General features: G+C 34.3%; 1 protein-coding gene across 2 annotated transcripts in view; it reads left to right on the forward strand.

The window, feature by feature from the left end:
* LNX2 (ligand of numb-protein X 2) overlaps positions 1-10,271 on the forward strand; it is an 86,852-nt gene extending 76,581 nt beyond the window's left edge. For both annotated transcript variants that reach the window (XM_074303584.1, XM_074303585.1), the window contains 3 exons: positions 435-666; positions 5,926-6,084; positions 7,951-10,271. In XM_074303584.1, coding sequence (XP_074159685.1) covers positions 435-666; positions 5,926-6,084; positions 7,951-8,086 — 527 coding nt within the window. In that variant the 3' untranslated portion in view covers positions 8,087-10,271. The remainder of the gene's footprint in view (positions 1-434; positions 667-5,925; positions 6,085-7,950) is intronic.
* Positions 10,272-12,977: the final 2,706 nt, after the last annotated feature.

Below are 12,977 nucleotides of genomic sequence, written 5' to 3' on the forward strand. Positions count from 1 at the left end.
AACCTTCCATCTGAGGGAAGGGGTGGAGGGAAGGAGGGGAAAAGTTGGAACAAAAGGTTTGGCAATTATCAATACTAAAAAATTACCCATGCATATATTTTGTAAATAAAAAGCTATTTTAAAAAGTACTTGCATGAGGGATTACTAGAATTATCAGGTTCTATAGGAATTAAAGAATCAAATTAAAATCTAAAATAAAAAAAAAAATGAGCAAGCTGATGTCAGAAAACTCTGAAAAAGATTTACATGAAGTGATGCTAAGTGAATTGAACAAAACCAAGAGAACATTGTACACAGCAACAAGATTATGTGATGATCAACTTTTTACCGAACAATTGGAACTGGTATTAATCAATTTCCATGTCACTCTTTATTACCATATATATACAGGATAAGTTTTTCTTAAGCATTTTATTGGTTGTATTTCTCAATAGGTGATGTGTTGCTGAACATCAATGGCATTGATTTGACTGATTTAAGTCATAGTGAGGCAGTTGCTGTGTTGAAAGCTAGTGCTGCTTCCCCAGCTGTTACTCTCAAAGCTCTAGAAGTCCAGATTGTTGAAGAACAGACCCAGCCTAATGAAGAGCAACCAAGTACAATCAGTGAAAATGAGTATGATGCCAGTTGGTCACCATCATGGATCATGTGGCTTGGACTTCCAAGGTACCTTTATTTTATTTGCTTGTTGGATTATTTTATTTGTATTTTTTCTTTAGTTGAAAAGACACAATTCATTCCTTCTCCAAAGTACTTAACTCATATTCTGTTTTGATATTTTTTATCTTATTTCTGTTAGACTTGAAAAGTTAAGATTGTTTTAAACTTTTTATTATTGCCTTTATATCACCTTTATTTTGAAATCTATAATTCCTTCCTGAACAAGCCATGTCTTAACCAGGAAAATAAATAATATAGTAAAGCAGAATTCTTCCTTCTCCCCAAACTAAATCTGGCATTATAGCATGCAGTTCATTTCCATTATCCTCTGCCCTGGTAGAGTTATTTTAATTTCTAGTCTTTGGCATTTTAATTCATTCTACATTCATGGTAGAATTCATGGTTTTGTTTTTTTTTGTTGTTGTTGTTGTTTTTTCTACTTAAATTGTTTTGATCATTGTTTATACTGCTTTTCTTGTTCTGCTAACTTGTTTCTGCATCAGTCATATGTCTTCTTATGCTTCTCTGAATTCTTCTTACTCATCATTTCTTTCAGTGCAATAAGATTTCATTGCACTCTTCCACAGTTTGTTTAGCCGTCTGATAAGCATCTGCTTTGTTTCTAGTTCTTAACTGTCAGAGAAAAGGTGGCTGGGAATAGTTTAGTGTAGCAGTAGCCCTCTGGTCTACTCTGACAAGTGGTACCTGCAGGTTAGGTTTCCTCAGGGATCTTGATGAGATTCCCCTGTACAAGGCTTATAGTCACATTCTTAAAACAAGTACAGAAACCGCTCTTCTTTCTGATAATCCTGGGCAATTTATGTACTTTCATTGCTCCCATTGACCTTAGGCTCTGTCCCCACAATATGCTGCTTCACTGCCTGATTGTAATCCTGACTACTGAAATCCTGGCCTAAAGTCCTTCCATGCCTTTTTCTGGAAAGCCAGAAACCTTACCTTGGGGATCAACAGGTATCCCCCCCCAATTCTGCTCGAGAGACTTGAAGCAGAAACCCCAATGAGGAGGTTACTACAGCAATATGTGGGAGGAGATGGGCTTGAGCCAGGTAGCTATGTGAATGGAGAGATGGGATCAGATGGGAGGAATATACAAATGTAGAAAAGGCAACCATAGTTCGATCGATGGGGTGAGGGAGAGAAGGGGAAGAGGTAAGAATAATCCTGAGATTAGAAATTTGAGAAATTAGGAGAATGGTGCTTTTCACAGCGGCATTTGAGAGCTGGGGTTTGTAGTTAAGGGATACTTTTCTCCTCCCTAAATTCTGTGCACCTCTAGAGTGCTCATCCACTCCATTTACTGATTGTATAGGAGCCATCCACGTCCTCTAGGGATTCTGTCTAAAGCATGACAACTGTTCATAAATTCCTCTACTGCCTCTTTAAGGGGCTTAGTAAAATATATTAATCAGTTAACAAGTCTAATATATTTGATCAGCAATTTTGCATGTTATTGTACCTTTGAGACTAGACATTTTCTGGTTTAACAGAAGTATTGTGAGTTTAAGGTTTTTTTGGCTTCATTATATAGTGCATTTCTTTCTTATCCAGAAGATATTAATAATAATGAGAATGGGACTAGGTAGCATTCATATAAGGCTTCAGGTTTGGAAAACACTTTACAAATATCATCTCTATCTAGAAAATCATGTACATTGTGAGATTATTTATTGTATATGTGAAATCACAACTGTTTTCTCCATTCTGTAAAAATCTGAAGTCAGAAATCATTGTCCAAAAAGTGACTTTTTTGTGAAAATGCAATGGTCTTCATAAAGTTTCATACATCTCTGCTCTTACTGAAAGCCCTTTCACTGAAAGTGAATGAGGGGTCAAAGACCTTTGTCAAACCAATGAATTAATGAAAAGGACCTGGCATTCTCACCTCCCAGCCCTAGAGAGCCCACTGTCCCTTTCAACCCTGTGTGCCAAAGAACAAAGTTAGATAGACTGGAGGTTCTGGCAAAGGGTGTCATGATATAACATTTCCTTTAGGATCAGCAATGTTAAGGAACACTTTTTATTACTAAAAACATGGTCAAAGAATCTCTACCTTAGGACATCCAACTTTATTTAAAAAACAAAACAAAACAAAACAAACAAGCAAAAAACCCCTGGAATATTAAGAAATGCTTCTATGTCCTTCAGAACTGTTTTGTCTTTCTTCCTTTACTATCCATTTTGGTACAGTCTTAGGGAAATGATGCCCAAGAATGCTAATGAGTTTCCAAAGAAGCAGAAGATAACAAAAGGGAGGTGATTTGTTTTTTTAGTTTGTAGTGTTTTATTTTGTTTTCGATGTTTTGAGAGGAAGCAAGAATCAAAGAAAAGATAGGACTGCATTGGGGCATGGACTGGAAGGGAATAACTGATCATAGAAGAAATAGGGCCTTTCTCTTCTTCTGTTTCTGTTTTCTGACAAGAAAAATAACCTTTGCACTAGAAATGACAGGGAAAAAAAAAATGTAGTTCACCAGGGCTGCCCAGGATAGGAGAGTCCAGTTTTCCTTTATTAATTCAAGTCACCAGTCCAGATGGACTTCATTCTCTGGCACTACAAAAGTAACTAAAAAACTAAATAAGAATTCTGAGCTCCTGTCAGGGACAATTGAAACGTCATGGTTTGCTCTCACTGTCCCCCAGGTTTGGAATGCATTTCCTTCATTCCTCTTGACTCAGCAAAGTCCCTCTCTTTTTCTAAATAAAATTCAGAAGCCATCTTTTTGTATGAAAATATGTCTTTCCTGATTCCCCCCTAAGTTCTAGTGTCCCTTCCCCAATGATCTTGAATTTGATTACTTGGCATATATTGTATTTATGAATATGAGAGAGTTATAGATGTATGTGCATATAAATATATGTGTATGTGTATACACATTTTTATATATAAATAATATCTATTTGTCTCTTCCATTAGAATGTAGCTTTTTGCAAATGGCATTGCTTCATTCTTTGTAACTAATACACTACCTGCAACATAGTATGTGTTGCTAGATTAATATACTAAATAGAAAATGGCAGGAGATGGTCATTGAACATATAGAAAAGGAAGTAGTAATTACCAAGAGTCAGAACAACTATATTTAAAATAAATTGGACTAGACACTTCATTTATTTATTTATTTTTGGGCAGTTACTAAACAAGTAAATAAGGGTATACTATAGATATCATTGACATCAGCTTTAGCAAAACATTTGTAAAGTATCTTATACTATTCTGTGGAGGAGATGGGGAGATATGAATTAGATAATGATATAATTAGGTGGATTTAGAATTGATTAGATAGCCAACATCCAAGAACAACAGTTATCACTGGTTGTCATTTTCACTATTGATTCCAGTAGAGAGCCTGAGGGATCTGTGCTATTTAATATTTTTATCAAGGACTTCTATAAGGGCAGAGATAACTTGTTTATCAGATTGGCAGGTGACACCAGGCCAGGAGGAATACAGTTAGGATCCAACAAGATCTTGAAAGTCTGGAATGCTGAGCTAACTGAAACAAGATGAAATTCAGCAGAGAATGTAAAAGCCTTCCCAAAATCAAATTCACCAGTATATTCTGTGGATAGAAAGCAACCAAAGAAGCAAATGGGCTCTGGAATTCCATTGAGAGAGGTGTAGGTCCCAGAAATAAGGAATTGTGAGTGTCTCTGCCTTGGTCAGTTCACAGTGTTAACATTCATTTCTGGATACCAGTTTAGGAGAGAAATTAATGAATTGAAAAGCATGAAGAGCAGAAGCGTCCAAGTTGTCAGGTCATTTAAGAAGCAATGAAAAGAAAGGGTCTGTTTAGCCTGGAGAAGAGAACAGTCAAGGGATAGGATACAGAATAGTTGGATTCAGTATTTGAAAGATTGTCACATGGAAAAAGAAGTAGCTAAAGAAGGCAGAAACAAGATCAATGTATAGAAGTTGCAAAGAGGACAATGAAGGCTTGATATCAGGAAAAACTGTCTAACAATTAAAATTCTATAGAAGTAGAATGCATTACCCTGGGAGATACTGGGTTCTTGGAAGTATTGGATACTTGGAGGTCTTCAAGCAAAGGCTAGATAACCAATTGTGGCTTTTAGAATGGAGATTTCTTTTTGAGGATGGAGATTGAATGTTTTTTCTTTCTTTCTCCCTCCTCCTCCCCTCCCCTCTCTCCTTTCTCCTTTCCCCCTTCCCCCTCTTCCCTTGTTGTCTCTCTCTCTCTCCCAAAAACATTAATGGAAGAGCAAAGCATCTCCCCCTTTTCTGCCAGCCCATTCAAAATTTACAACAGAATTCCAAAATCATATTCCTTTTGGATTTATTTCCCTTTCCCTCATTCTTCTGCAGCCTTCCTAAAAAGAAACGTGAGCAATTGGAAAGTTTCTTCTACTGAGTTGACTGGAAGTATTTTTATAGGGGGAAAAAAAAAGCACTGCTAAAAAATTAAAGTAGAAACTTAAAATGGGGCTTTTTTAGTTTATTTTTTAAAAAAACTACAGCAACATTTTTATATTTGTAGTTTAATAATTATGTTATATTCCCTTCATTTTGGCTTTTTACACTGGGGCCAGCTCTCAGAAGATAAATATCTCATTTTAACTAACTCATTTAGAGATGGACTTAGTAGAGCTTTTCCATAGTAGTTTATAAATCATTAAAAAACAAAAGATGATTAGAAGTCACTTATTGAGAATACCAATTCAAGTGACAGGAATAGATAGATAGATAGACAGACAGACAGAGAGAGAAATACATATATATGTATATGTATGTATAATCTTTTTTGGGGAGAGAAATAGAAGAATTACAGTTAATTCAGTAAGTGCATTTATATTAAAAAGAGATTATTAAAATATTACATTTAATTGAACATGTTTACCCTATATTGGATTGCTATCTGGGATGGGAGAGAGGGAGAAATATGGAACACAAGTTTTTCCAGGGCGAGTGTTGAAAACTATCTATATATGTATTTTGAAAAATAAAAAGCTATTAATAAAAAAATAAAATGTTACATTCAGGGTGGTATTTACTGGATGAGCTAAGGTGAACATTCCCTTTATATATGGATGATCATATTTTGACCAAAATCATGCAATGTACTTTTAAATAAAATGTGGCTTTTTGATAGAGGAAAGGGGAGGAATACATTGGGAAATGTAGATCATATTAAAACAAGATATAGCAATAAATACGTTGTTTTTAAAAAAGGAAAGAAAGGTACACCCATGAAAATTTAATTTGTTTTCTGTATTATTCTTTAACAGTGTTCTTCATAGCTTTCATGATGTTGTTCTACGAAGAAGCAACTTGGGAAGTTGGGGTTTTAGTATTGTTGGTGGATATGAAGAAAATCACACAAATCAACCTTTTTTCATTAAAACAATCGTCCTGGGAACCCCAGCTTACTATGATGGAAGATTAAAGTGAGTCTGGAAACCGTTGCAGATCTATAAAAGATATATTATAACATAGTTAAGTTGATCCAAAAGGCCATATTCAGTAACTTGTGGCCATTTTAAAATTAATTTATTTTGCTGAGGAAATTGGGGTTGCACAAGGTCACACAGCTAGGAAGTGTTAAGTGTCTGAGACCAGTTTTGAACTCAGGCCTTCGTGACTTCAGGGCTGGTGTTCTATCCACTGCTTAGTGCCTCCATTTTTAGATTTTTTTCAGTCTGGTGAACAAGAGTGGATATGAGCTAGTCATATTGGAGAAAAGAACAGTACCTGTGTGCTAACAGATGATTTGAGGGCTATATCCCTAGCTGGGCACACCCAGCTGTCAAGGACTTCTGTGTTTTCAGTCAGAATTCTCAGCTGCGGGAGGCAGGAAATTGTCCTTTGGCATATTATCTATCATGCATGAGATAATGATGTATAAAAGTTAACTCTTAATGTCTTAGTTTCTGTAGCAGCATCTACATTAAAAACAACAACAACATAAAATACTGGATGGAATACTAGATAGATGATTGTGCTTTATAAATGATGCTGACAACTAAATATTAATTAGATTAATGTCATAATTTATTTATATCACAGATGTTCTGTTGACATAGGTGAAGGAAGAAAATAAATCGATCATTTCCACACTTAGCATTATAATTTCTACTTCTGATTATACTGTACCTTACATAGAGTGTAGGCACCCTAAGTAAAAGTTTTCACAACTAAATGAAAGCTGAAATGAAAGTCTCTTAGACGTGGAAGTAAGGAAGTCTCTGAAGAAAGTGATTTCAGGAGATTGCTAGGGCCAGAAGCCAAATTGCAGAGGATAGAGAAATGAGTGGATGGTAAGAAATTGAATGCAACAAGCATAGAGTAATTAATAGAAATAGACTAGAGGAGAAAGTCGATAGCTTGAATAGGGGATATCAGTGTCAAGAGAATGAGTGGTGGGTGGATGGGTGTGCACGTGCACATATTTTTAATGACAGTGACCTTACTATATTTTTACTCAGAAGGAAAGGATCCATCAGAGAAAGAAAAGATTGATGATTGATTACAACAAAGTCCTATTGGAGAAAAGAAATGATGAATTTAAATGAATTACCATTTGTATTTGCTTAAAAAACTAATTTTAATTCATTCAGGACTAACTCTTTTGGTCTATGTAAAAATTGCATAGCTGATCTATCTTTAAAACATTACCTTAGGACTAAAACAATATTAGCAGCTAAATTTTTCAGGCTTACTTGAAATTTTCTTTATTCTGTCCTTTAAACATAAACACCTCAATCTTTATCATTACCACCAGTCAACCCTAGGTCTATCAGATGACAACATCTGTTGTCATTCTCTAGGTTCTGTTTGGAATAAGATTGTAGGATTCTAGATTTGGAGCTGGAAGGGACCTTAGAAGAAAGTCCATCCCCTGCCTTATTTTGCAGGTGAAGGAACTAAGCTCTGAAAAATTGAAACTTACCCAAGAACACACACTGAGTGGTACAGCTGGGATGAGAGCCCAGGGCTTAGGATTAAATGCAGTACTCCTGTTATTACACCACAGTTAATGCAATAGAACTGGCAGATCCTTGGGGAAATTTCTCTGGATTAATTTTAAAATAAGCAGAAAATAAAATCTTATTTCTCTTTGTATCTTCCACAATATATAACATGATGCCTTATCTGTAATAAGCAAAACCTTCATGTTTGCTAAATAGATTATATTTTTTTGAACAAATCAACTGCAACATACCTTTATAGCTTTAGGCCAAATGATTATCTAATAGATGTCCTGTGTTGAAATTCTGTCAGTAATATTGGATATGTTTTGTTTGTTTGACCAGGTGTGGTGACATGATTATTGCTGTGAATGGGCTGTCTACTCTGGGTATGAGCCATTCAGCACTCGTTCCCATGCTGAAGGAGCAAAGGAACAAGGTTACTCTGACAGTTATTTGTTGGCCTGGAAGCCTTGTATAGATTTATGATGTTAGTTCTACTTCAGGAATCTTCCGTTCTCACAGTTTCTAAAGAAAAACTTTGTTTTGTATTTGTGTTTTTTTGTTTTTTGTTTTTTTCTTTCCCCCCCTAAGTTATTGGCACAGCTAGTATGATAAGCAAGGCTCAGAACTGCTATTTTGGATGATTTTCATGTATCTTTTATTTTAATTTAAAGATCTTAATTCACCTTCCCACATTTGTGTTTCAGCTTTAAAACAACAACAACAACAACAACAACAACAAAACACTAGTTCCATTAAACACTAGTTTATTTTCTAAAATTTCACACTCTCAAGTGTTAGATTTTGGCCTTTAACTGTGAACGAAACCTTCCCAAGATTTGGACATAACCAATTGCATCACAGTATTTTATTATTTCTCTTTGCTGTTTTAAAAATCAAATTGTAAAATATATCTATTTGTCTTTATGATGAAGATTCACATCAGTCATACTTAACAAAATATAATGCTGTGTCATTTGTTAGAATCAGTATTGTGAAGGGACATAATTTTAATTTTTGTCAACACCAATTCCTAATTTCATTGGTGCCAACATTTCAAAGATTGGTCTTAAGTGGATTTCTAGGCCCACTTATTTCTACTTCATTCTGTTGGTGTTCAGAATGAAGAAGATACAGGCCTAGTGGTATTAAAGAGTTTTTTGGGTTTTTTTATAATGTGCAATATGTAGAATAGTAGAAAATAATTAGGGGATATTATGCTCACTAATGAAAAAGAAATTAACAAATAAATATAGATTTAGTTGTAGTAGAAGTTGTGTTTAAGCTAAAAACCAAAACCTTTAATATGTAACTTTCCCCCCAAAATGATTTATTACATAGGAAATTTTTGATGAAAACATTTTTGCTATAATTATTTCTAGACTTTATATTAGTTATCAGTAACCTAATGAAGAAACATTTTTGTGACTTAAGTATTAAACACAGTTGAACTTTCGTAAAGAAAAAACTACATTTATAAAAGCATATGCCACAGTTAAATGAAAGAGATGATTTCATTTTAATCTAATTGAATCCTGAATGAGTTTTTTCCTATTATTTATTCTTTAAACTGAAAAATTAAATAATAGAAAAAAGACAGAGAGATCTGCCATGTACCTGAGTTTTGAGGGTTTTTGTTATTAAAATCTTTCAGATATTGAACCAGAGACTTATTTCATTAAGTTTTTTTTAATTTATACAACATAGATATCCTTTGAAGAAATATATAAAATGGTGTGCTAAGTTGGAATAAACCCTGTACATTTGTTAATGTTATACATACTTGAAAAAGAGTTTCAATTAGAAACCTAGTTCAGAACCTGAGCTAATTTACAAGTGACCTCTGTATTGTAACGAATGGTATTAATTATCAGAGAATGTATTTCAAAATTGCTATAGTACATCGTGAAGCATGAACCGAATTTTTAAGTTCAGCAATTACACTGCTGGGGTATAAACTGTCTATAATATATAACTGATTATTCTAGCTACTTTTGAAATAATTTTTAAAAATCTATTTGGCGCCAATAAATTGCCATTTTCTCATTCATCACTATAGTGGCCCTGGTCTATACACATCCAGGAAACAACAGAATGTTCCTCTCATACAGTATATTACTGTTGCATGATTATTGGCTTTTGAAGCAATCTGATAGTGAACTACTTTGGTATTCTATTTGACATGCAACAAGTTTCTTCTTGCTCCCCAAAATAGAATTTTTTAATCTACTTTGCATTTTTTAAACATTTTATAAAAATAAGTCATCTCTTGGGGGAGTAGCCACCAGACAGTATCTTGACATAAGCTTTACCAGATGTAAAGTGCTACAAGTGAACTAGGTAATATAGGCTTCAGTATTTTGAGAGAGAGAAAAAAAAAATCTTTTCCAGCATTTTTTTATCACAAAAAAATATATTCTGGCTTCCACAATAGATATTATTGCAAAAGATGTAGCTTTTGTTCAGAATGATATTTGGTGATGGAAACTTGTTCATAATTTATTCTCATCACTGAAAATATCTTTACCCCTTTAAGATCTTATAGTTAGATATTTTTGTTTGTTCTTCTGTGCCTTCAGTTTAAATTATTTCAAGATTTTTCAAATGTTCTTAAATAATGGTGTGATTTCCATTAAGGATGGAAATAAAAGTCATCTTGCTCATATTCGTGGCATTTGTCTCCTTTCTTTAACAAGATACATTCAATATTATTGTTCTATGAGAAATGATCAGCAGGATGATTTCAGAGAGCCTGGAGAGATATACATGAACTGATGCTAAGTGAAATGAGTAGAACCAGGAGATCATTATATAAGACAGCAACCAGATTATAGGATGATCAGTTCTGATGGATGTGGCTTTCTTACAACAATGAGATGATTCAGACCATTCCAATGTTCTTATGATGGAGAGAGTCATCTGCAACCAGAGAGAGGACTGTGGGAACTAAATGTGGATCACAATATAACACTTTTACTCTTTGTTGCTGTTTGCTTGCATTTTATTTTCTTTCTCATTTTTAAAATCTGATTTTTCTTGTGTAGCAAGATAATTGTATAAATATATATGCATATATTGGATTTAACATATATTTTTATCATGTTTAACATATATTGGATTACTTGCCACCTAGGGGAGGGAGTTGGGAGAAATGGGGGGGAAATAAAACACAAAGTTCTGCAAGGATCAAATTTTTCTCTTTTTATTAAAGCTATGTATTTTCAAAACATGTATGGACAATTTTTCAACATTAGGGTCAATGTTGAAATTATGCATATGTTTTGAAAATACAAAGCTTTAATCAAAAACAAGATACATTCAGGAAAACATCTTCATTTTAACATATGAAAACTAATTATGCTCATTAATAAAAGGGAGCAGGAGGCACGAATAATGCAATGTAAAAATCATATTTTCATATTTGATAATTAAATGTATGTGAATTTAATCTCTCTACCTTTTTAAATCCACTCCCCTTTGACAAAACAATGACTCAGACTGGAGGAGTGCTACAGAAAATCTCTTGGCTCTAGATTTTCTCCAGATGTCCCCCATACTTTTGAGTACTGTCCCTCCTAATCTCTGATTATTGGCTTCCTTTAAAAACCAATTAAAATCCCATCTTCTGCAGTAAGTCCTCTGAATTCTAGCGCCTTTCTCTTTTTAATTATTTTCTACTATTCTCCATATGGCTTATTTGTTCATAGTTCTTTGTAAATCATTAAATTACATATGACAGATGAGTTCAGTTGTTTAGAGTATGTTGTTATCAGTAGGGTTAAGGTCATGAGTTTTATTGCAGGTGAAATATTTTGTTTAATGGCCACATACTACACCCCTGCCCTGGTGAGCCACCTTGTAAATGTAACTCTGACCCAAGCATGGATCAACCAAGTCTAACGTCTCTGCTTTAAAAAAAAAATGCATTCCCCACTAGGTTATTGCTCAGTAGCCCCCATCATCGTTAATCCATCCACTTGTTTAATGCCTTGTAATAAAAGGTCAACTCTAAACTCAATACAACTAATGGTGCCTAAAAAAGAAAGCAGAGTGAGTTTTTAAAACAGGCTAGTTCTTAGATGATAGCCCACACTGCATCATCAGCCTAATGAAGTACCATATCAGTACCAGGGGGATGAAGTTTGGGATCACAGCAATTCATTCTAGTCTTAGCTACCTAGTCATAGAAGTAATGTTTGCATCAGTAAAGAAAGTACCTACATTGACTCAACAATGAAGTTAGATACTCGGATATACACATTAGTACTTGCTCCTGCCTAGATCCACCTTAAAAGACTATGGAAAATAAAAGCTATAGTAGCCTGATTTCTGCTGTAGATATGAGAAGCTTTTTATGTTCTGGAGCAGGGAAGGCTCAAACTCTAATGCTTGAATAATGTTTAAGGCTAATGTGCAGGTACTGAGTTCATTTAAAATATTGTGCTTCATCTAAAAAATGTCATGGAGAGGATTGAATTCCTCTGAATACAATCAACTTTGATCCTGGATCTGCCTTTTGTTAAAAAATTTTATTCACATTTTAAAAATGCTAATGGGATTGATAGTATCTTCATTAAAGCCCTACTGATGTTTCCTCTTCAAGGTAAGGATAAGATGATGGATTTTCAAAGCTTATGGTAGCTGGATAGCCCTGATGAGGTCGTAATAGGCCCAGCAACAAACTGTTAATGAAAGAAACACCAAAATGGGCAAGATCATGGGTTCTTGGAGAATTACTAGTTTAATGATGGATCGAATTTAATGTTTTATTAGAGAAAGTGGATTGCAAATGCTTGATTTAAACTTGATTCAAGTATGTGTGCTATGATAGAGATTAAAAAATAAAAATTATTGAAATGTCTTAATACAATATAATCTGAAACTCCTGTATTTATTTGAAGCAAAAATCAATTCAACTTAGAGTAATTTCCTGCCCTTTTTTTTTTTTTTTTCTCTGTGTCAGTGGTATTCCTTTCAAATAAATCTATCCATGTCAACTTTGCTTCCTTAGCTGATATATGGTAACCTTGGAGGCACATCACTGGAAAAAACCATTAGTAAATAAACGTTTTCACTTTTCACCTGATATATTCTATGTCTTCTGGTAATATGACGAGTTATGAGAGATTGAAACACTATGACTGTGACGACCACGTTAGGACCCTGGGTACCTTAGAATCAGCTGGAGTCAAGATAAGCTCAAGTCTTTATTTTTGATCTTTAATGGTAGAAGTGAAGAGAGAGTGGATGAGTAGGATCTCTGCGACCTCACTCTTTGTCTCTCACCGAAGTAACCCTGGCTAGTCTCACTGCATCTCCTAGTCCCTTCCACAATTCTCTGTATACACTAAACGATTGGGCCAGCACAG

The sequence above is a fragment of the Sminthopsis crassicaudata genome, chromosome 3 (assembly GCF_048593235.1).
Source record: "Sminthopsis crassicaudata isolate SCR6 chromosome 3, ASM4859323v1, whole genome shotgun sequence".
Lineage (NCBI taxonomy): Eukaryota > Metazoa > Chordata > Mammalia > Dasyuromorphia > Dasyuridae > Sminthopsis > Sminthopsis crassicaudata.